The sequence below is a fragment of the Archocentrus centrarchus genome, chromosome 13, assembly GCF_007364275.1.
Source record: "Archocentrus centrarchus isolate MPI-CPG fArcCen1 chromosome 13, fArcCen1, whole genome shotgun sequence".
Taxonomy (NCBI): Eukaryota; Metazoa; Chordata; class Actinopteri; order Cichliformes; family Cichlidae; genus Archocentrus; species Archocentrus centrarchus.
The window spans coordinates 12,719,927-12,745,019 of record NC_044358.1 but is presented as its reverse complement, the minus strand read 5'-3'; the positions used below and the strand labels follow the sequence as shown (position 1 = coordinate 12,745,019).

At 46.4% G+C, this 25,093-nt stretch overlaps 1 protein-coding gene across 1 annotated transcript; it reads right to left on the bottom strand.

The window, feature by feature from the left end:
• Nucleotides 1–3,862: 3,862 nt before the first annotated feature.
• LOC115789886 (remodeling and spacing factor 1-like) lies at nucleotides 3,863–23,164 on the bottom strand. The gene is made up of 18 exons (XM_030743454.1): nucleotides 22,939–23,164; nucleotides 18,666–18,757; nucleotides 17,801–17,893; nucleotides 17,510–17,715; nucleotides 17,279–17,403; nucleotides 16,786–16,893; nucleotides 14,535–15,813; nucleotides 14,193–14,382; nucleotides 13,633–13,845; nucleotides 12,602–12,706; nucleotides 11,597–11,676; nucleotides 11,455–11,503; nucleotides 10,900–11,006; nucleotides 9,822–9,886; nucleotides 9,279–9,453; nucleotides 8,968–9,200; nucleotides 6,032–6,229; nucleotides 3,863–5,801 (listed from the first exon to the last, which is right to left on the bottom strand). Exons 1-18 carry the CDS (start codon nucleotides 23,090–23,092, stop codon nucleotides 5,035–5,037), a joined length of 4,239 nt encoding a protein of 1,412 aa, XP_030599314.1. The 5' UTR covers nucleotides 23,093–23,164; the 3' UTR covers nucleotides 3,863–5,034.
• Between the last annotated feature and the right edge of the window lie 1,929 nt (nucleotides 23,165–25,093).

The following is a 25,093-nucleotide window of genomic DNA, read 5'->3' as shown; positions in this document are numbered from 1 at the left end:
CCTTTTTGTGCTTTGACTGCTTTATGGAGCAGAAATTATGATCATGAATATCCCACAGCCTCACATCAGACACACAAAGCCTGTTTATGACTGAGGAAATATCACTGCACTACATTATATACATTTACCTTAAACCTTCTCAAACTCCGAGTGACTGAGCAGTTTATGTAGGAGTTCCCAGTTTAAACTGTAGACACATCAGATTTACTCGCTCACAGGAAGCATCACCTGACTCAGTCACAGATCACTTTGATCTGTTTTCTAATTATTCACTGGAAAATGTGTAAAAAGTATTTTTGTAACACCGTGATCAATATGGAAGGTTTTATCTACGATCTGCCACCAGCTTCACCTGAGCTGCACATTTGGACCCACCTGAGAACTCTGAGTCTGTGACTGAGTCAAACTTTAAAGGACTTCATTAAAATGAACCAAAGTTATACAAAATAAAAATCAGCTGACTGTGAGGTGGGAAATGTGGCAGGAACAGGAAAAGCAGGAGATCGAGGACCGACAATGAGACACGGAGACGGAGTGTTTTTGAGGAGATGCCGGGATGTCGGTTTTAATAACTTAGAAAACATTTATGTTACACCAGTACTACGGTAACAGTACAACAGAGAAATGGAAGGAGCCGCATTCACATCCAGTTTGAACAGCTTCAGCGGCCGACACTCAGCTTCAGTGGAATGATTTTGGACTGGAGGCATGAAAACACTTAACCTGCTCTTAATGCTAAACAGGTGAGTGGGGCGAGGGGGCGGGGCTTCATCTGAAGAGTCAGCAGAGGCTGAAAATGAGTGTAAACCAGGGGTGGGCAACTCCAGGCCTCGAGGGCCAGTGTCCTGCATGTTTTAGATGTGTTCCTGAGCCAACACACCTGAATCAAATATAGAAGTCATTAGCAGGACTCTGGAGAACTTGACTGCATACTGAGGAGGTCATTCAGCCATTTGATTCAGGTGTGTTGGATCAGGGACACATCTAAAACCTGCAGGACACTGGCCCTCGAGGCCTGGGATTGCCCACCCCTGGTGTAAAGAGCACACAGCAGTTTAACCTGGAGAGGATTTTCAGAAACTCCCCGTTCAAATCCAACACGAGGCAATCATGAGACAAACGGTCCCCCGACACCTGGACAAACAGGAAGTGCCTGAAAGAATATTTACTGAGAGCCGGCAGTGAGCTTCAGTCTGAGCGATTCAGTGGGATTTTGGAGCTTTTAGCAAACAGTAACACCAAAAACAGCACTGGCACTTAAAAAATAGAAGAAAAGGCAAAATAAACCATCTGTTCTCATGTGGCAGCATCAGATATTTTAGAGTCTTTGAAGATTCAATTTAAAAATCCCTCAAAGGCAGCTCTCTGACACCAGCATCAGTACTTGTTAAAGAGCATACTGGACTCCAGCTGTGTTAAACACAGAAAAACTCGATCATTCTTGAGCCTCAAAAGCTTCAGACTAAAACCAAGTGAACCTCGTTCATAAGAAAACAGCTGTCGCTGTCCCACTGCCAGGTCTCTGTGATGGTACTTATTTTGGTACATTCCTGTAAAACATTTCAAATGTAACTAAAGCCACGAGCAGCAGAAGGTGAGAAACAAACACTGACTTTACCTCCAAAACATTTTCAAGAGATGTCAGCTGAAGTTGAACTGGGGCTGAGCTGTACTTTCATGTAATACCACGTTTTACCACAAGATGGTGGAGTGAGTCAGCACAACCTTTATTTAAGCAGGCAAGTCGTTAAGAACAAAATCTTATGTACAGTGAAGGCCTGAGAGAGTCAAAGCTTCTCGTGGATTCAGTAGGAATTTAAAAAAGAAAAAACAGAAGCACACATCTGAAAACATCTCAACACACCTGCTGGTAAAACGCTGCCCCCTGGTGGTGGTTTTAGTCACATTTAGCAGAGGGTCATTACAGTTTGTGAGACTATTGTTATTAGACAGTTTGCAGCTGTCAGCCTGTAGCTCTGCTTAATTACTCCTGCCTCAGGTTGGAGGGTGAGTCAGTGTTCACTCACTCCCTAACACATCAGGTGCCACCTCACCTGCCAGTGAGGCCCGATCAGTGTGTGCGTACATGCGAGTGTGTCAGTTCTACTGGTGGATGTAATCACTTTTTTTCTACCCTTGAATCTGTACGTTGTCACAGAGAGAGGATATCCCAATTATGGTCATCTCGGGCACAGAAGCCCCACCCACCTGTGTGCGATCAGTAGGGATTATTATGAACTCGGCCGCTGTGAGCTAAAAGCCATCTGAACTTTTCTGACATTTGTAAATTTGTAACTTAAAGAGCAGATTCATCATGATGGCAGTGAGAAAACAATAACATGTGCATAATATGAAAAAAAAATTTGACTGTTTTTGCACTTTGTGTTTTTATTTCTACTAATTTCCTCCCAATTGATCTAATTATGCATAATAACTACATTACATTGATTAAGGAAGTCAGACGGTTATATTCATGGTAGAAAACACGTTACAGAGAAAATACAGCTGATCTATCTAAATGTGTTTTATGGTTCAGACTGAACCTTTTTACACCTCTCAGAGTATTTGGAGGGTAAATCTGAGTATTTTGAATCTGGATTTTAATCATCGTCCACCTGAACTCTGAATCCTGTTTTTAAACTTTCACTGAGAGGATAAAAATGTGGGTAAGGCGGAAACGTTCGAGCGCAGCTGTCAAAGGTCAGGCTGCCTCTTTTCATCAACAGCAGGTTTAAAGTCATTTAAAGCCTGAACAGTGACTCGACTGTGCGACGCTTAAACACAAGCTGACAAAACAAAGTCTGATTAGTGATCGGTGATCGATTTCCTCCCCTGAGCCTCGGGCAAACATAAAGCTTTGTTCCTCCTTAAAACCTCCCGGAGTTCCTCTCTGGGGACGAAATGTTCAAACTGGTAAAAGTGGGGCGGGGCCGAGCCGCGGGGCGGGGCGGGGCGGGATTTACCGGTGAATGGCTCCGCGCCGGTCTGACGTCACTCGGCCGCAAAAACCAAAACTGCTGAACGCCGGTCAATCTGCACGTCACTCGCAGCAGCATCTCTCCTCCTCTCCTTCATATAGAAAATATAACACTATATTTTACAAGAGGACTAAGAGAACAGAACATCTATTATCTTACAGGGAGCAGGCAGAGTATGTACAGCAAACGTGAACCCGCCGCGTGAGGACGACAGGAAGCCAACACTTTGGATCCAGAACGGTGACGTGGAGGAGGAGCTCGCCAGGGACGCTCCCTGGGATTTAAAGAGCGGGATCAGCCGGACGATCCGGGATCAGTTAAACCCGGTGATGCAGATCAGATTTCTTGGTTCTTCGAAGCCTAGATTAGCACAGCTAGATTAAATAATCTGAGGCTGTGGTCACAGACTTTTCAAAAAGAGAGAAAAAAACTAGAGGAGAGCAAGTTTAAGGTAACAGAAGTCAAAGTGAAGGAGGAGTGAACGTGTTTCCGCTGCAGTAATAAACTTATTCCTTCAGATTAAGAGCCAGCAGCAGCTCACCAACAACATGAGGACGATGCTGGACTTTTTAATGAACGGGTCACAGAGCAGACAGCATGGTGGCGCAGTGGTTAGCGCTGTTGCCTCACAGATAGAATACCATCTGGAAGGCCTGGGTTCGATTCCACCTTGGCCCAGGCCTCTCTCTGTGTGGAGTTTGCATGTTCTCCCCGTGCTTGCGTGGGTTTCCTCCGGGTACTCCGGTTTCCTCCCACATTCCAAAGACATGCACTTACTGGGGTTAGGTTAATTGGCTATTCTAAATTGCCCATAGGTGTGAATGTGAGTGTGAAAGGTTGTTCGTCTCTCTGTGTTGGCCCTGTGACAGGCTGGCGACCTGTTCAGGGTGTACCCTGCCTCTCGCCCTATGACAGCTGGGATAGGCTCCAGCCCCCCCGCGACCCTGACCAGGATAAGCGGAAGCGAATGGATGGATGGATGGGTCACAGAGCAGCTGAAGGATCAGGACGATGGTCCTGAGAAATTACTGACCACAGCCGGCCGTCATTTAACGTCAGTTACACCGAATAAACCTGCAGCTGTGACCGTCCAGCTGCTTCGAAGAACCACATTATCCAGGATCTCTCCGGATCTCAAACCGTTTTATCCGACTAAAACGTTGATCCCTGTGAGAATGGGCCCCAAAACGTTCCTAAACACAGGAAGTTAACGGGTCTGAATCCTTTATCCAGCGTGAACTGGACTGCGGGCAGTTTCTGGGTGTTTGTCTTCATGAATAAGCTGCAGGCTCCACTTATTTCATCTAATGTCTCAAATAATGTTTTAGGTGATAACAGCCATTCCCAAACTTTAGCCCACGGAGAAATGTGAAAGTCTCCGATAATCACAGAGTGAGATTTTGCTTTAAATGTGAATATTTAATTTCTAGCTTAATTAGAAATTAGAAAATTTAAGTTTGTATTTTAAATACATTTGTTGCAAATGACTTCAGCTGCAGTTCCTTCATAGCCCACAATGATTCCACATCATTAAACCACAATTTCCTAAATCCTAATTTATATTTTTGTGAAGCAACGCTTCAGAGATCAAATATTCAGTCTAATCGTCACCATTACAGAGACTTTGTTCTCCAACCATCACATGATCCAAAGTGCCCGCTTCGATGCCGACGTCCTCCTCGGTGCCGGCTTATTAAGTGCTATGAGAATGATGAAGTGCTGTAGGATGAAGTACACGACAAAAACTCCCCGTGGGAGTTCGGTCAGCTGTGATCGTGTCCCGTGGACCCGTCGGGTGGACGGTGAGGTGGAGCCAGTCCAGCTGCCGGGAGGCGTTTGGTCCGCCCGCCCGTTAAAAAAAAAAAAAAAAAAAAAAAGGGTAACCGTGAGCTTGTGTTCCAGCGTGTAACGGTGGACAGCTGCACTCTAACACAATACGACAGCGAGGAAGAAGAGCGAGGAAGGTGAGTCAGTGAGATCCAGTTTGTGGCGAGAGGCTCGACGGCTAAAAGAAAACGTGGAACAAAGAAGCGAGCGGTGTGCACGCCAACAGCCATCATGACTGCAGACTGTTCTGGACAGAGTCTAATGAGTCCGTCTGCTCCTCCTCCTCCTCCTCTTCCTCCTCCTCTGGATGTGAGGGACCGTTGTGTCTGCCCTGTCTGCCTGACCCTGCAGCGTCCCTGGGCTCTGCGCCTCTGGAGGGCCGATGTCTGTTTGGCGGAGACAGGCTGCGGCCCCTCCCTTTTTCCTGAGCGTCACTGTCAGCCCTCCTCACCCCCGCTGAAGACTTTTTGGTCGTCGTTTTCTGTCTCCTGTCCTCGTCCTCCTCACTCTCCTCATCCTCCTCTTCCTCCTCGTCCTCCTCTTCGTCATCATCCGAGTCGATGCGGTTCAGTCTTTTGCGGACCGGACGATCCTCTTCCGATGACGACTCAGAGTCTGACTCGTCCTCCTCCTCGTCCGTCGAAGGATGCCGTTTCTTCAGCATTTGGGCGAGCCGTTTGCGCCGCTGCTGTGACAGGATTTCTCTCCTCTTCCCCCTGCCCATCTTCTCTGGATCCTCCTCTTCCTCTCTGTGCGTCCTCTTTAACCTCCTTCGCTTGTCTCTCTCCTCCTCGTCCTCCTCCTCCTGCAGTCTCCTCTTCAGCCGCCTCCCCCTTTCTCCCGCGTCCTCATCTTCGTATCTCCTTCTCTTGTCTCTCGTCCTTCTCGTCCGGAGATCTTCCTCATGTCTTCTCCTCCTGTTCACTCTCCTCCTCTGGTCATCTTCCTCTTCGTCTTCATAATCGTCCTCCTCCGAGTCTCTGGAAGAAGGCGACACTAAAGGGGGAAAAAGATGAACAAAATATAACAATAATTAGTGACCATTTGATTTTTTTAATAATAACACCTGCTAAGCTGTTGTGGATAAACTGGGATTTATGAAAGTGTCTCTTGTAAAATTTTTATGGAGATGAATCCAGAAACAACAATCAGCAGATAACTCCTTAATGAGATGAGTGTTTAGTTTCAGCCTGATTAAAAAGCTTCTCCTCTGCAGGGCGACTGACCGTCGCTGTAGTCGCTGGAGAGTCGCTCCTTGCGCGGTCTGCCGTGGCGCTTCACCTTCTCCTTCTTCGTGGAACTGCGCGAGTCGTCGGATGACTCCGACGTCTCACGGTAGTTGACCTGCTGGTGCTGGCCCCGCCTCAGGCCCCGCCTTTTTTTGTCACTGTTGCTGTCCGTCATGTCGCTGAACTGATCTGAGTCTGGGGAGAGCGTGAAGTAAGACGACTGTGATCAAAGAAATCAATTATCAATCAATAATGTGACAGTGACTTTTCTATAATTACTGATTACTTCATGCTGCCTTATCTTACTGGAAACCCACTGCAGCAAAATGTGAGTACATCCATCAACCCACTCACCCACCCACCCACCCAACCATCCATCCATCCCTCCAACCATCATCCATCCATCCAACCATCATCCATCCATCCAACCACCCCATAATCTATCCATCCAACCCATCCATCCATCCATCAACCCAACCATCCATCCATCCCTCCAACCATCATCCATCCATCCAACCATCATCCATCCATCCAACCATCATCCATCCATCCAACCACCCCATAATCTATCCATCCAACTCATCCATCCATCAACCCAACCACCCATCATCCATCCCTCCAACCATCATCCATCCATCCAGTCACCCCATAATCTATCCATCCATCATCCATCCCTCCAACCATCATCTATCCATCCAACCATCATCCATCCAACCATCATCCATCCCGCCAACCATCACCTATCCATCCAGTCATCCCATCATCCATCTATCCAGTCATCCCATCATCCATCCATCCATCCAAACCATCCATCCATCAACCCACCCACCCATCCAACCCATCATCCATCCCTCCAACCATCATCCATCCATCCATCCATCCATCCAACCCATCATCTATCCATCCAACTCATCCATCCATCCATCCATCCAACCCATCATCTATCCATCCAACTCATCCATCCATCCAACCACCCCATAATCTATCCATCCAACCCATCCATCCATCCATCAACCCAACCATCCATCCATCCCTCCAACCATCATCAATCCATCCAACCATCATCCATCCATCCAACTCATCCATCCATCAACCCAACCAACCATCATCCATCCCTCCAACCATCATCCATCCATCCAGTCACCCCATAATCTATCCATCCATCATCCATCCCTCCAACCATCATCTATCCATCCAACCATCATCCATCCCGCCAACCATCACCTATCCATCCAGTCATCCCATCATCCATCTATCCAGTCATCCCATCATCCATCCATCCAAACCATCCATCCATCAACCCACCCACCCATCCAACCCATCATCCATCCCTCCAACCATCATCCATCCATCCATCCATCCAACCCATCATCTATCCATCCAACTCATCCATCCATCCATCCATCCATCCCACCCATCATCCATCCCTCCAACCCATCATCTATCCCTCCAACCCATCCTCCATCCATCCAGTCACCCCATCATCTATCCATCCAACCCATCCGAATCAATTTACTGTCATCACGTGTCAGACATGTAACCAAAAGAAGTTCCAGAACACCCATCCAAAAAAGACAAACAACTCAAACACACAGGGGAGATAAGTGTCTGCAGCCTTGCAGCCAACAGAGGCGCTGCTGTTTTACAAAGATAAGAGGGAAACAAAGTGAACAAAATAGAATAGGTGAGGATAAAAAAAGCATCTCATATTTTGCCCCATAATGGGGGCACAGTATGAGGTTAAAAAAAACTGCATAGTAAGCACATATAGCAAATAGCATGGGAGCGCTAGGGTGGGTAAGGGCAGGGGTGGAAGGAAGCCAGCGGAGGCGAGGGGTTCGAGTTACTGTGGCTGATTCAACCCCCCCCCCCCTCAGCTAACAGTTCCTGATAAGAGGTGTAATGTTCATCAGCAGCTCGGTCTGGGAAATCAGTTCACTCAGGTCAGAAACAGGACAGTGGGGGGGCGTAGAGCCTCTGTTTACAAAACATCCATGAGAAAAATGAGATAACCGGCAATCCAAGGCCGTCAGGGAGCCGAATTTCTGATTCTACAATTGTTTTGGTACAGACTGTACTGATTAATTTGTTGACAGCCTTCAGTCTTTCTGTCACCTCTCAATGGCAAAAAATCCAAACATCTGAATTTTCTGGGTTCGTTCCTTCGCCGCGCAGAAACAGATACGTCTCCAAGATCTCATCCCTTCCGATTCAGCTCCAGGTATACTGAGTCTGAGTTTGTACTGCTCTGCATTCCCGTCACAAGCAGCCTTACCAAGGTCCAAACGGCTGCCCAGACCTCCTGAATTTCACGATAAGCAAGGTATCCCCAAGTCCAATCAGGATAAATCCCGGTATCAGTAAGCCAATTATATATACACCGCATCCTCAATCGACAGTACAGCCAGGCACATCATCTTCCACCCTCCACAAGAATCCATAACGTAGCCAGCCGGGTATTGTCAGTTGGACAAGAGGAGAGAGGGTTCTCATGGTGAAAAGTTGATCAATCAATAGTGTTGAGAGACCAGCTGACCAGATCCATAATTTTAATTTCCAGTTTGGAAGATGTGTGCAGAGAGGCTCTAAAGCAGCGAAGCAGCAAAGCAGGGTAAAAAGGAAGGGTTGGTGAGAGAAGAAAAATGCATCCGTCTCCACTGAGAGCAAGAGAGAGAAAAAAATCCATCCACTCTAAAACCACAGAATAACCTTTGGCTCCTACACAAATCTGGGATCAAAGTTAAAATTAAAACTACTCTAATTTTTAAAAAAGCCTAAAATTTAACACGTCAGAAGTTTGTAATTAATTCATTCATTTATAATTAATGATATATTTTTATGATAATTGTCTTAATATGTATTTAATACTAATATAAACCTTCCTTATTCAAATACACCCAATTCCTTCTGTAATAATAATAAATCTTCCTCACCCATCTCTTCCTCACTGTCCTCCTCCTCCTCGTCAGAGGAGTGTCTCCGTCGCCGTCTCAGCCGTTTTCTGCCCCGCCCTCGGGTCCTGCCGGGTCTGTGTTTAGCCACTCCTCTCAGCGCCTTTTTGGGGCGAGTTCTGCGGTCCCAGCTGCCGCCGTCACTGCCCGCATCTTCGTCTTCCTCCTCTTCATCATCATCTGCTCCTGATGCACCGAAATCCTCGTCCTCTGAGCTGGAGAAGGAAGAGGAGGATGAATAAACCGGCAGAGAAGAGAGGAACAAGAAATCCAGGGGAAATTCGGTGTGTCACCTGTTGCTGAGCATGAACTCATCTTCGCTCTCCGCCGCCGTGCTGTCGCTCTCCAGGTCATTCAGTCTTCGCTTCTTCCTGTATCGAGCAGCATGAGTCTGGCTTCTGATTGGCCGCTGACTCTCCTTCCCGTCCTCTGACAGGCTGGCAGTGATGTCTTTGCCCCGCCCTGCTCCTGAAACAGGAGTACAGCAAAAAAAGTTGACCTAAAATAAATGAAAGAGGACCTCGATGCTCATCCTCTGCTGAAACAAGCTCCTCTCTCTTTAAGACCTCTTTCTTCTGATTGGCTGCCCCTCATAAACAGCAGGTCAGTGGGACTTCTATGTCTGAGATAACCATATTAGGGATATCCTCTCTCTGTGACATCACAGAAAGCCAAGAGTAGAAAAAAAACTGTCTGGTGCAGTGTGAAACCTGAGCTGTAGGCTTAGAGGGATTACCTGCACATACCCTGACCTCAGGTGAAACTTTCATTGAGCACTGATATGAAGTCTGTGTGATGTCAGTGGGTCTTTAACCAGGATCTAAAAGAAGACTCACCTCCACAGAGGTCCCTGAAGTCCTCCTCTATGGCCTCATCAATGGCATCGTCAAAGTCATCAAACCTGGAACAAAACAGATTGATGCGTCTTTTTTAAATATTTTAACTAGGGGTGGGACTTTAACGCGTTAATTTTGATGAATTAATTACGGGGAAATTAACAAATTAAAAATTTTAACGCATTTTAATCGCACTTTGCACCGTGGAACGTTTCTCAGTGCACGAGTTCCCGGCATACAGATTATATCGATGCACAATGTCCAAATTCAGGGGCCGCATCGTTCGAAGGACCCGGCCCACGTCCTTCGCAGCCCACGAAGGCCGCAAAGACCGGAAGTGAGCAGCTAGCCTTCATATCAGCGTCACCTGCCCTCACCTCTGCGTAGCTCATGTCGCCTAGCAGCCGTGAGTGCGAAGCACAGCTGTGTAAAAGCAGCTGGTTAAACGGAAAACGAACTTTTTCTCCTTTTTGTGGTTTAATTTTAAGTCTTTAATTCAAAATAAGCTGTTAAAACAAGAATAACAACATCGAGGAATACAGCTGAGCTAATGATTAATTTCCAGCTATATTAAGTGAGACATTAATGTTGAATAAAACTATCCAGTTATGATGCTTAACTTTAATTTCAGGAGTTTGCTTATCACAGGAGCACTTCCACCCTTCATTGGTCTGTGTAGCAGACTGGTGGGAAAATAAACAACATTTTGAAGTTTAAGCTTCTGTATATTGATTCATTCATCAACTAAACTTAACTTAATATTTATCATGTTAAATATTTAAATGTGATTAAAATGCGATTAATTTCGATTAATTAATTACAAAGCTCCTAATTAATTCGATTAATTTTTGTAATCGAGTCCCACCCCTAATTTTAACCATTTCCACGCGTGTGTAATTAAACCATCGGGCATACATGATGTTCTCAATGTTTCAGAGCCTTTTGGCTTGAAGAGGTCGACAGTCCAAAGCATCACCCTTCCACCCATCGACAGATCTCAGATCTGTCAGATGAAATTTAACAATTCTACGCCTCACGACTCCTGCAGCACCTGTAAACCCCGCCAGGCCACACCCACCTGTAGCTGATGTGTTTCCTGGTTCTGGTTGACCTTCTCCCAAGGTTTTTGCTCTTTTTGGAATCCTTCTTCTTCGCAGACTTCTCCTCTTCCTCCTCATCTCCCTCCTAAGACAGCAGAGATTCTTCTCTTAACTGCAGCACAGTAAAATCTGAACTTCTACAGCTCTAATGACTGAAAGATGAAATGCAGTACTGATGTGAATGAAGCAGAAACAGCAACACTGAGCCCAGTTCTACCATTAAAAAAGAATATTTTGCTGATTTATTTTAGAACCAGTTTAGATAGAACAGAAAAACCTGAGAACTGTTAGCAGTTAAACAGCTTTTCTTGCACGTTATTTAATGTTGAGCTTGAGGTTGTGGATCATTTCACACACCTTAAATATCTTTGTGGCAGTTATGTTTGTCTTTCTTTGGCTCTTTTGCATGAAAAGCACTTTAATGATGACTGAAATTCAACCAAATGCAAATATTCTGCTTCCACAGTCGGAGAAAAACAAAGCGGGTGGAATGAAGTGACATTTTGAAGCGGTCACACTCTTCGTGTACTCACAGGAATGATGTTCTCCACGCTGATTCCCACATACACCAGCCGTTCCCTCCTGACAGACAAGAACAGAGCAGCGTTTCATTTTTTAAACCCGAAGGCTGATCACTGTTGTCATGTACGTGTGTGTGTGTGTGTGTGTGTTCACCTCCTCTCTGCTCGCTCTCTCTTCTTCAGAGCGCTGTCCAGATTCTGCAGTTGCTCCTCCAGCTTCTCACACAGCAGCTTCTGGAGAGGGAAAACAAACCACCACAGCTCCGTCACTAAAGCGGACCCACTGATCTCCTCGTCCTCTTCAGCACTTCTTTGACTGTTTCCACAGTAAACCAAGCAGATGAGTGAAACTTTTGTGCTTTTACTTGTTTTCTGTCAGACACACACTATTAAAATGGAGCATGCTCATATTAAACATGGCCACAGTTTCAAATAAGCCAAAAAGCTCAATGCTTTGTTTCAGACACTTTTTTCTACTCTTGCATTTGGATGATGACAGTAGGTGTGGATATTCATAATACGGTCATCTCAGGCACTCAGCTCTAGCTGTGAGCACCTTCTGTTTAAAAGGGCCAGCCAATCAGAACAGAGTAAAGGGGGAGGAGCTAAAGTGACTAAAGTTTTTCAGTTAGAGCAGGGCTCTTCAACTCCAGGCCTCGAGAGCCGGTGTCCTGCAGGTTTTAGATGCATCTCTGCTTCAACACACCTGAGTCAAATACAGAAGTCATGAGCAGGACTCTGGAGAACTTGACTGCATACTGAGGAGGTCATTCAGCCATTTGATTCAGGTGTGCTGGATCAGGGACATCTAAAACCTGCAGGACACCGGCTCTGAAGGCCTGGAGTTGAAGAGCCCTGAGTTAGAGGATGAATTAAGGAGCTGCACCAGGGTCCAGTATCAGATAAAGAAAGCTTATTTCAAACTGTGAATCATGCAAAGCTACTCTGGTTTCCTCTGCTCTGACAGCTCTGCCTGTGCAGCAGCTGGTGTCTGTGCATCTCAGAGATTTGGCATCTTTTGCTAACTGAAACTTTTCAAAGTGGAGTTTCTCTCTGGTCCCCTCTATGAGAGCAGACCCCACATCTAAACCGTAACCAGGAGGAGTTCCCATCAGCAGACGTGACAGAGTCAGTGTGTCCTCCTCTGTCTCACACTCACATGTTGGCAGGGGGGACAGAACCACTCTCCATCAGGGATCAGCATGAGAGGCGGCCGCAGACACGCAGTGTGGTATCCACTGTCACAGGAGTCGCACAGCAGGATCTGAGGACACACACACACACTAATCACATTCAGCTCCACACAGAGCCAGTATAAATAACCAGAGAGGACGGCTTTACGTGACACTATCTGTTCATGTCCTCGTGACTGAGGTATTATTATGGGGTTTTCTCAGTGCCAGTTTACAAGCTACACAACAACAAAGGGAAAAGCTTCAGCAGCTTTAGCTTCTACACAAAAAGCTCTACTCACAGCAAAGAAACTCAAACCCTTAAAATGGTTTGCAGCAGGGAAATATTTTTATAACTGTGTTAAGGCTTAAAGTCAGAGCTGGTCCTCTTGAGCTTCTGGAGCATTAATTATCTGACCAATAATGAGTGTTGCTGTAAGTCACACTCAGCTGTGATCAGAAATTATTAGTTTGTTACTCAGAACTAATGAGCAGGTATCGAAGCGCTCCACCCTCTCGCACAAGGAAACATCAACACGATAGCAAAAATGCTCAAGCTGAGGCTTCACAAAGTCAAGGGTGATGTCACCACAGCTACAACCATCTTTTATATACAGTCTGCTGACCACACCCACACAGCTGCGCACCACGAGCGTTAACCTGCTTCTAAAAATTCCTCCATCCCTCTAAAAAGACTTGTTCAAGATTTTGGAAGGTTGGAATTTCTCTGATCCAGATTCCAGAGCATTCGTTCGGGATCACGCTCCCACGCAGGTGTGCACACAGACGGCCGCAGACAAGCAGGTCTTCTTCTATCATTTAGTCTTTTATTGCATGATGTCGGCACAGATGTGCGGCCAGCACAAACCGGAGATAGCCTCACATTTATCATCTCCTGAGTTTAAGTCATGAGGACCACAGTGGATGTAGAAAAGGGTACCGTCATGTTGAATTTCCCTTAGTTCTGCTCAGAGGACTGAAGTGTGCAGATAGAGTGTGTAAGAAAACACACACTCACCAGCTCTGGGTGGTTGGGGAGGCCACAGTGGGTGCAGGCGTCCTCGCTGGGAATCTCCTCAGATTTATATGACCCTTCCTCTGAATCGCTGCCTCCTTCGCTCTCCTCCTCTCCCCGTTTCCTCCCGCTGTCCTCCACCTCCCCTCCCTCGTTCAGTTTGCGCCTCTTTGAGCGAATGTTGGACCACCGGGGGCGCCGGTGCCTTCGTTTACCCTGAAAGTACACAAAGCGAGAGAGATGGTCAGAGATGAAGAAAAAGAGCAACAAGTGGCACCGGCACAACAAACCCCGCCCCCAGCAGGCGTTTTAGCTGATTTGAACGCCGTCCGTCTCATAAAGGTGTCCTTCTCCAAACACCGAATCACTGATATCACACAGGTCCTACTGCCCATCATTACCTTTGACCTTTACCTTCAGGTCACGGTGGCCAAGATTGAAACTGGTCTGAGATGTTTAGTGGATGCATCTGTGGTGTGAATTTGAGCATCCGACCTCACATCGTTCTCGAGTTATCGCATTCACAAGAGTTTCTAACCAGTTAAAATGACAGGAACTGTTACCCTTCGTTTTCGTATCTGCCCAGCTGGTTCAGCTTTTTTGTCTCTCTTTGTAACTGAGCTCTGCTCCTCTTCCTCCTCCTCCTCTTCCTCCTCCTCGTCCTCCTCCTCCTCCTCTTCCCTGGTTCTGGTAGGCAGTGCATGCTTTCGTTGTGGCTTTTTCTTCTGGCTCTCAGCCGCCTTCGAGCTTGGCCTGCAGGTTGGCAAAGCAGATGATCTTCAAGAAAAAAGGTTTAGATGTGATGAATGTATGATCAGAATCAAAGCTGAGAATGCACTGGACCCAAATAAATACAAACATTGTTCTCAAATACCTCAGATTCATGGATTTTATTGCACACATACCTGCAGATCCTCGCAGACCTCCTCAGCGGCCTCCCTTCCTCTTGCGCCTCCGGCTCCCTCCCTCTCTCCTCCTCCTCCTTCACTGTTTTCCCCCTCACCTTGTTTCTGCGGTGAGGAGGAATCTTGATCTTTAGCCTGATTCCTTCTTTCTGGAGCTCAGAGGAGGCTTCCTCCAGGGGGCCCTGCCTCTCCTCTGCGTCCTTCTCCCTGTCCTGTGCTGCTAACCCACCATTGACGCCCTCCCCCTGGTGGTCCTTTGGATCCTGCAGGTCCACTTTTGGAGGTGAAGCAGAGCTGCCTGATTGTGCCTCCACTTCTCCTAAAGCGCTTTCATTCTTCACATGGTCGTCTTTATTTAATCCCTCTGCCACACTGAGCACCTCTCTTCTCCTCTCATCATCCTGCCCACTTTTATTCTCCTCTGTCATTTTTTTACCCTGATCTTCTGCAGCCTGTCTCTTGGGTTCCTCTGTGTTCTGAGAGAGCGAGGAAACCCCAACCGAGTCCACTTTCCTGGGTGTCTGAGCCGCCGTTACCGCCTGTGGAGGGAGGGTGGCAGCTCCCGCTACCGTCTCACCTTCTGAGAGGCCCTTCCTCACCAGCACTGACTGCCGGCTCCCTTCCCGTTGTTCCTCCACTGATCTGGAGCCCCGGAGGTCTAAACCCGGACCGTTTTGTTCCTGCTGCTCGGCGCCGGGGGCTCTGTGACGCTCAGACGGGCTGCGGATGACTCCTACATGACCCACGACGCTAACCTGACCTACGACCCCGTTTTGTCCGTCTTTGTGCGGCAGGAGCGACACTCTCCCGTTGGTCAGTTCCAGCCTCGATGCACTGACCACCAACTGTGGCTGAGAGGCAGCTGAGCCACCAGGGGGCGCCAATGAGTTGGACAGCTTGCCCTCCCTTCCATGACTGTCCTTGGTGTGGATGACTGACGGGTTACAGACGATAATACTGCTGCTGTTACTCTTGCTGAGATGATTGCTGTGGAAGCTTTCTGCAAGCTTAAGCTCCCTCTTCTTCAGTGGTATCTTGGCCTGCTGGCTGCTCCTGACGACCGCTCGCTCTGCTTCCTCTTCCTGTTTTGCCACGGGTGCCATGACGACCGACACTGCGTTCCTGGGGGCGTCGGCGTCCCTCGATTCTGACTTGATGACGGTGGTGATGGTGCTCACGCGGTTATCGAAGACAGTCGGTTTGTTGAGCGTCTTCTCCTCTTTGAGCTCAGCATCAGTGTTTTCCTGTTTGACGGGCGGAGCGAGCTCCTGCTTCACCTCTGCAAAAAGGAAAACACATTTATGAGGCGTCTGCGAGCAAGTTCAGTTAAACCTGAGTCTCTTTAAATCCCGTGTTGTGACTCGCACTATCCTACCCTCTCTCTTTGGACACGTTCTACGTCTTTGTGTCTCATTTATTTATTCTCATTTAGACTCTCTGAGATCTCCCTCCACTTGTTTTGTAGTTTATTTTGGTTGTTTTGTGTTGTGTATCGATTGTTTTCTCTCTTTTGCGCATCTTCTTGGACAGTTAGTGTGTCAGTTTGCTCATTTTTGTAGTTGTTGTGAGTCAGTTTGTGATCATCTTTGTTTAAATACTGAAATAAAAACTGTAGTGTGTCCTGGGTTTGTGAGCATTTAGGATACTGAACACGATGTGGCATTACATCATACTTTAAATCTGGATGCAGATATCTGCTTCATCCACACTCACACCCTCCTGTGGCATTCTGTGAGGTTTCGCTAAAACTGAGTACTCTTCATTCACTTTATCCTAAAGTAATACTACATGGACTGCAGTACTGGGCCACCTGCACAGTTTTTGTGCTGATGTTAATGCCGGAGGAGGTCTGGAGCTCTGCAGTTCTTGTGTCAGCAGACTGTGGGCAGCTTTTACCCAGCATGCAGCGCAGCGGTCGGCAACCCCGCTCTGTAACGTTACGAGGTCGGGCGCTTTGTGGCTCAGTTGCTGCGTTTCCTAAATGCTTCCACTTTGCAATAATCCCGCTCACAGCTGAGTGTGGAATATGTAGGAGGGAAGAAATTTGACTTGTTGCTGCGCTGCCGTCCCATCACAGCACCACACTCGGATTCAGCGAGCGCTTTAGAACGACCCGATCTTTCACAAATGTTTGCATTGGCTGGGTGCTTCATTAATACACCTGTGGCACCTGAATTCAAAGACTGACAGGTGTGGGCCTGCTCCTGTCTGTGTAGTGGATGTGAAAATGGGAGAGCAGTTTCTTGCGTGCCTGGTCTCGTTGGTTTTTCTCCCTTTAGAGGGTCGACCTTCGTGCCATCGCTGTGGTCCTCTGAGGTCCTGGAGGGCTCGGGGTGGGAGCTTCTGATCGTCTCGTGCCCTGTGTGACAAAAATACAACAGTTTGCATCTAAAGTTTAATTCTGTCCATTTCAAATAAACAATCTGAGCATATTTCTGCCCACTGGAATGGCTGCTGTAGGGTCACATGATGAGGTGAGCTGTGGGACGGTGTAAACTGCACAGATTAGACTGTAAAACATTAACTTTTAATTGTTCAGTATCATTTTGGCCTTAAATCAAAGTGACTGCTCTTTAATCAGGAATCTCAGCTTTTCTTCTGAACTGTTGAATAAAAATAAAAATGAAGAAGTTTAACCTTTAAAGTGTTTCTTCTCCATTTAAAATATATAGTTATTACTAACATGCATTTATGAATCCTCAGTGCACTGATGAAATCCCTATTTAAAAGATAATCCGACGTACCAGCTGCTTTCTCTGCAGGGCTGGCGCTCCTGGATCCGGCCTGGTTCTGGTCCCGTTCCTGACTGTGGCTGGGATCGACCTGGGCCTTCAGCAGCTCCAGAGCCTCGGCCAGGTCATTACGAGTCCTGAGAAGTCAGAAGCAGGTTAGACTCTGAGCAGAAAGACAAACACGGCACCAACTGTTTCACTTTCAGGGACACTTGTGGTTGCAGCCTGAGACAAAAGAACAACCTGACGATGCACTTCCAGGTGGATCCGTCCAGATCATCCTGCTCCTCCGTGTACAGCCGGATGTTCTGCTCCTGGTCCAGCTGAAGCCAGTACAGCAGGCCCTGCCGGTCCCGACCTACAGGCTTCAGACGCATCTTGTCCGGGTCCTCGTCGTTCACCGCCATCTTGAACTTGAGGTTTTCATCAAACTGACACTCGCAGAGATACTGAAAAGTGGAAAATCAGAGTAATTACTGCGCTGACTGCAGATGTTTCAGCCTTTTATATATAAAGGAAAGGGGGGTGTCATACCTTCAGGATGCTGGACTTGCACTCCACGGACATCTCCTGGTAGCCCTTCTGTTCCAGCTCCCATGCCCAGGTGCTGTTCAGTTCCTGGCACACCTACAAACAACAAGCAGGCAGAGTTTTCAGCTCTAACTGCATCCTCAACCCACTAACCCTAACCACCAACCCTTTACCCTTCCTGCACCTCACGGCGAGCTCCCAGATGAAGACACAGAGGCTGCAGTCGAACAGCCAGTTTTCTTAGGAAGGTTTCTGACTGATCCTGATGAATCTGGAGCCACAATAAGAGCTGGTCGAGTTCTCCAAATACTAAGCAAAGGTGCTTCTTTTATTACCTCCTTCAGCACTGGACCATCATTTATGAAGGGATCCACAGTCACAAAAGTCAGACAAACGATCAGCAGACGCAGATCATCCCGTTTTCCATCGTAGGCCACAAACAGCTAATATCCAAACATGTTTCCACAGACAACAATCCATCAAACCAGCAGCTGAACTCGGAGCCACGTGTTTCTCTAATATTCCTAATGGAATACAGATTTCCTACCATCAGTTCTCCTACAGGAACAGATCCACTGGTATGAGGAGGATAGTGGGAAGCTGTCTGTTTTTTAACATTACTTTGATTTTATCGGGATTTTCCGGCTCTAATGATGACATGCAGAAACCCTGAGGCAGATCATTAAAGTGACAGCCATGTTCACAGAGATATGTCGGGTTAACTCCTTTTTGCACAGAAATGACTGAAAACCACGATTAATGGCATTCAACGCTTTCAAAATGTGTGTCATAAATCAATGAAATACTATAACCACAGCCGTAAGGTTAAACCTTTATCTTCAAAACAGGGCTCATCCCAAACTCTCACCTTAGCCAGGTATTTCTCCCAGCGGTCAGCAGACACAGACCTCCCCAGTTTCCTGAGCAGCTTCACATGGAGCTCCACAAGGGGTTTGGGAACTGGAAAACACACATTTATTTTATTTATGTTATTTCATTGGCCAGAGACAGTATTTAGCATATGCAGCAACCATGTCTGCAGCAGAAGTGTTTCAGCTCAATTCAAAATAAGGATTTTTGATTGACACAGTTTTCCATTTTTCTGTGGGGGACATTTATCAGAACGAGTGAGCTCACAGCTGCAGAAACCGGTTAAAGCTCAGTGAGAGAAGCGACACCATTCACAGCACTGTTTTTGTGCGTTTTCCTGTTGCTGCTGAACAGCCAACATCAATATAAAAGGAGCCGTTCCACCTGTGAATGTAAACTGTGATCATTCACTGAATAAAGCCAGAAACGGCTTCAGATTCTGGGCAATTTCAGCAAGCTTAAACGCATCCAAAGCAGCGAGAAAACGAGGCTCGCCGAGACATCCGCCGTGTTTGCTGCATTTTTATCACCCCCTCTGCACAGGAACGACCTCAGCTCATCAGCTAATAAACGTTTAGTTTTCAGGAAATATTTCAGCCCCTTTAATTCAAACTATCAGATCAGTTAAAAGGCTCTAAAATGTCTGAAATGTTTATTTATTCTGGTTATCACAGTTTGATTTATTAGTCTCCAGGCTGGCTCATTTCACTTTAGTCTTTTTATTATTATTGTCTGAGCCATGCTGTGTTTTTGTTATGCAGGACCTGCCACCACTAGGGGGCGCAGTAAAGTCACCAGTTAGGCATGAGTACGTTTACCTGACAGGTGCTGCAGGACAGACAGCACACACTTTTTAATTGTGCTGAATCATTTTGTACAGTATAAAACACTTTGTAAAGGCAGCGAAGGCACCGACATGCGGACGGCCCAGGCTCAAAGGCACTGAGACTGAAGGCATCCCCTGTTTATTTCAGCAGTTTGGTGTCAGTTAACAGTCACACTGCTGCTCTGCATCAGTGAGGTTCAGTTTGATCAGTAAGATTTCTGTAGGAAAATAAACATAAGAGTCTGCTGACAGCGTCCTGTTGACCTTTGTCTTACTAAACATCACCTCGGATCCTTCTGTAGGTTCATGACCGATCAAAACAAATAGTGGGGTGTGAGTACGGTGACCAGGTCTCCATCTTTATGTTATATTATAAATGATATCTTTAATATCATACTGAGACGATGTTCTGCGTTCTGACTGGATCTAGTTTACAAAAGTCAGGTCTCAGAGAGAGGAGCTGATGTATGTGAATCTCAGCAGTCAGAAATAACAGTTAACAGCACACGTGTGCACAAAGACTCACACAGACCTGAGAAACAAACCTGTGCTAACATTTGTGCATAACTGTTCCTCACCTTTCAATAACAAACCTGTAAAGTGCACAGTTCACTGTCTAAGTTATAAATACTTTATATTTAAATACATGTTTAAATATAAATGCTGCATGGCTATAATAGAGTTGCTATTAAAAGTGTACTATGTAACAACACTGGCTCTTTTTTAAAACTATGACCGAAATAAAGATGATCATATTTTACAGTTATAATCTTTATCACTATATTAAATTCTCAAACTACCTCTCAGCATTAGTGTTGTGTCCCACTTTGCCCCACACTAACATACACCATTCTGCCAAAAGTCTTCTCTCACCATCCAGATCATTGAGTTCAGGTGTTCCAGTCTCTTCCACAGGTGTATAAACCAGCACCTGGGCATGCAGACTGCTTCTACAAACAGTGAAAGAATGGGTCGCTCTCAGGAGCTCAGTGAGTTCCAGCGTGGTACCGTGATAGGATGATACCTGTGCAACAAGTCCAGTCCCTACTAAATATTCCAGTCAGCTGTTAGTGGGATTATAACAAAGTGGAAGCGATTTGGAACGACAGCATAAAATCACAGAGTGGGGTCAGAGGATGCTGAGGGTCATAGTGCACAAAGGTCACCAACTTTCTGCAGAGTCAATCACTACAGACCTCCAACCTTCATGTGACCTTCAGATCAGCTCAGCTTCATGGATGGGTTTCCATGGCAGCTGCATCCTTCCATCACCAAGCTCAATGCAGAGCGTTGATGCAGTGGTGTAAAGCACGCCGCCACTGGACTCTAGAGCAGTGGAGACGTGTTCTCTGGAGGGATGAATCACACTTCTCCATCTGCCAATCCGATGGAGGAGTCTGGGTTTGGTGTTTCCAAGTGTAAAGATTGGTGGAGGGGGGTGGGTGGGGGGTGGGGTTATGGTGTGGGTGTGTTTTTCCGGAGTTGGGCTCGGCCCCTTAGTTCCAGTCAAAGGAACTCTTAATGCTTCAGCATACCAAGACATTTGGGACAATTTGATGCTCCAACTCTATGGGAACAGTTTGGGGATGGCCCCTTCCTGTTCCATCATGACTGCACACCAGTGCACAAAGCAGCTCCATAAAGACATGGATGAGCCAGTTTGGTGTGGAAGAACTTGACTGGCCTGCACAGAGTCCTGACCTCAGCCTGATAGAACACCTTTGGGATGGATTAGAGTGGAGACTGTGAGCCAGGCCTTCTGTCCAACATCAGTGTCTGACCTCACAGATGTGCTTCTGGAAGAATGGTCAGAAATTCCCATAAATACTCCCTAAACCTGTGGAAAGACTTCCCAGAAGAGTTGAAGCTCTTATAGGACCAAAGGGTGGGCCCACATCATATTAAACCCTCTGGATTAAGAATGGATGTTACCTAGGTTCATGTGTGTGAAGGCAGACGAGTGAATACTTTTGGCAGTATAGTGTATGCTTTGTCCCACGTTTGGTTTGTTAGGATTTGGTTCAGGAAACCAGTCCTGTAGACTCAATTTATTTAGAACTTTATTATATTATTATCATCATTATTAGTTAGGAATCAGAAAATAATGGGAATCCAACCTTAAAACATAACTTTAATCAATAAAAACAGGAAATAAAAAAAATAAACTGGGCTTTATCGAAGTCCTTAAACGTCTCTGACTCGTTGTGTGGTCTACAGTGAGGCTTTTACGCAACTCCAGGATTTAGGGGAAATTCCAGTTTTCTCGGCTGGCACGACAAACTGAAAAAAAATCCCTCTCATTAACACGGATTCAGAATCCCGACTAGAAAATTATTTACTGTGTCCACAGAAATACCAGGGCTATCTTATTACTGACCACCTTGGACATATTAGCTGTTATGTTTGTACGTTATGGGCTAATTATGCGCTAAGCGGGGGATCTAACGGTCATTTCAAACCGCCAACGAATACGAGACGGTTTACAAAGCTACTCATTCGACAGATATGGCCCTGAAATAGCGGTTTATTAAATCCTAACGCGGGGCATTAACTGTACAGCTCCGTATTCTACTTTTAATAAAAGTTGACGGAATAATTGAAGCTAGCTAGTTAGCAATGGCTGGAATCTGCGCTTTCTGCGCCTGCGCAGATTTGACAGCCACTCCACTAACGGACAAAAAAAAAAAAGAAAAAAACTAACATCCAATGTTTTTAGCTAACGTCCGCTGCGCTCTGACAGCCGCGTGAACGCTCACTAAACTGGGGCTACAGTCACACTAACAGCACCGGTAACCCAGCGAACACTGCTGTCACTCCTGCCCGGCTGCCAGTGAAGCAGCCGGTGAAAAATTACACCTGACAGCGCTCCGGAGCGAGCTGGTTGGCTGTGTGTGGTCACTGCTGCATCATGGCTCCCACATCAAGTTTACCGTGAGCGGATCAATAGCAGCCCCGACACCATCATCGATAGCCTGTCACCTGATATTATCGAAAAACCCCGCGGAACCCCGAGCCGAGGGTCGAGCCCCCGGTCTCTTTCACCGAACTTCAGCGCAGAGTCCAAACTGTGGCTGCTAGCTTCGTGTTAGCAAGCCAGTGTTTTCCCACTGCCCGGACGCTTCCCCACAAACTCGGGGCTCGGACTCGCTTTCTTCCCAAAGGAAAGCAGCTCTGACCGGGACCCAAAAAACGCCACAGCCGGTTAAAGCTGCCGGAACTCTCGGTGTGATGCTGCCCTACTGGGCCACACGCACGAACGCACGAACACACACACACACACACCAGTTTTCGTCATCCTCATCACGACCGTGACGACGACGACGGTGGTGGTGGTTGTGGTGGTGTTGGCCCCCTTCTTTGGCTTCAAGTGTCGCAGCTTTCCACCACTTCTTCGCTCCGCCGCCGCCGCCAGCACCACCAGCGCCACCATCAACCGGCCTCTCACCTGTAGTCGTGTCCCGCAGATACCTCTCCATCTGCGGGAAAGTCATCTCGGGCAGATCCAGCGCCGCTCCGTAGCGCTCCAAGAACGAACAGACCTCCGCGAAGCTCGGGCAGAGCGGCGGGCCGGAGCTCCTCAACACCGCCGGAGCAGCCATCTTTCCAGGCGGAGAGAAACGGGAGGGGAGGGCTCGGCTCGCTGCTGGGATGCGACTGTGTGCGAGAGAAATGAATGGAGGGAGCGAAGCGTCCACACCGGCGTCAAGCTGCCCGGACGGAGCGCGGGAAGCCTCCCGGCCAGACCTTCACAATAAAAGACGGGTTATAAACATGCACACTCTTCTCTCTAAGGCTCTGTCACAGCAGCCAAAACATTAAACATAACCTGTAACAAAATGACTTGAATCAAGTAGAAGAGCTCAATAAAATCAAATATGACCCAAATAAAGTGCTCAGGTAAGTTAAAAAGGTTCGATTAAATAGAAAATAGAAAACAAATGAAATTTTAAAAAAGCTGAATGAATAAAATCTATTACAATAAGGAGCTTAATAAGCAAAAATCTAACAAATAAAAGCAGATTTTGTGGTAAATTTCTCCACTGCTCATCTCATCCTGGGTCAGAGGATATTTCATTTATTATCTATTTATTATCTATAGCTGCTCGCCACAGCCACACATTAGATGGCCTCAGTGTGGGTAGCTGACTGAAACTGATTCTAACTGAACAACAAAAAAAAGAGACGCTAACTGAAACATGACCAACAGTAACTGAAATCTAATTAAAAATCCCCAGGAAATTTGTTGTTGTTGTTGTAGTCTCTGTCAAATATGTTAACAAATGAAATATGAGGAGGATAAATGAGTGTTTGAGACAGATACAAACTCCATTCACAGCATCCTTTACATTTCTATGTGCCACATATGCCCAGTAAAAATGACGAGAACTCTGACAAACCGGCACTAAACTGAGAAGAAACAAAATTTAAAATATATATATATTTAAATATGCAAAACAATAACTGTGAGACACACGTTTCCATGAACTAGCTGCTTATTTGCATGCAGATTAGTAACATATTGATCCCACATCAGTTCATTATTAGTAAGGATTTATTTGTATAATAAAAATGTTAGTATGCTTTAATCCTGTTCGTTTTGCTTTGCTGAATTTGAGATTTCAGTTTATTATAATTATATTATTACTATTTTGATTTAAATGTATATTTTATGGCATTGCCAGATTGAGCTGTTTATGATTCTGTAATTTCCCACCTGTAGGGATCAGTAAAGTCTATCTTATCATATGTTATCAGAAACGTTGTATCGATAGTCCCTAAGCCTGCCTGGATACTTGAGAGTTAAACGGGTTTATTTTCTGTTCCAGCTTTCCGGTAATATTTTTCAGTGTAAAGTCCTCCCGCTTCCGGCGCATTTGTGCGCGTTTAACTGCAGCTTGACGCAGCTGGAGAAGTTTGGGAGGACCACGGAGGGCAGAACGAGAATCCCCAGAATTCATCGCGATAGACCAACATCAACAACACTTCAAAATGGTTTTCGTTTTGACGGCCCAAACGTTTCCAGAGCACACCAACTCGTCTCAGATGGTCACGCGTCACGCCAGGCGCACCCAGGAACGGAGAGCCTGCCGCGGGCCGGGATCCGGGCTGCCGCTCGCGCTTTCCTCATGACTCGTTTCCACAGTTCAGTTTGAAGCGCAGCTTGTTGCTGGATTTCCACGAATCGGTGTTTTTAGGTTTTGCCACAGAGCTGCTGCATGCTGCGCACATCCACAGTCACGCCGCCTTTACGAGCTTGCAATCAGAGCCGGAAATCCCAGCTCTCTGTAGCTGAGGCGCACAGAAGCAGCAAATCGTGCCGGGGATTAGGGAAACTCTGGGGCTAATTAAGGCTTTTACAGTATCATAGTTTCTATAAACGCCCCAAATAATTCGCTTTATTGAAATTATTAGATGTCTAGTGTAGAAAATATGACAAGAAAAAGAAAGGTACCGACACCTTTGTGTTTCTCTTTGGGGCAAATGGATTCTCCTGAAAGCTGGAGGTGCAATCACAGCTCTGCAGCAGATAAACAAAAAGAGCAGTGACACAATTTTTAAAACATTTACTTTTTTAACTCGTAGGAACGCGAAAATCTGAA

What these genes read in the sequence shown, in the direction of transcription:
- LOC115789886 (XM_030743454.1), bottom strand. Translation starts at nt 23,092, where the DNA reads ATGGCTGCTCCGGCGGTGTTGAGGAGCTCCGGCCCGCCGCTCTGCCCG. An exon ending in GAGTTCATGCTCAGCAACAG is followed by an intron (nt 9,201 to 9,278) that starts GTGACACACCGA and finishes TTCCTTCTCCAG; the next exon opens with CTCAGAGGACGAGGATTTCG. An exon ending in GGACAGTGAGGAAGAGATGG is followed by an intron (nt 6,230 to 8,967) that starts GTGAGGAAGATT and finishes CGCTCTCCCCAG; the next exon opens with ACTCAGATCAGTTCAGCGAC.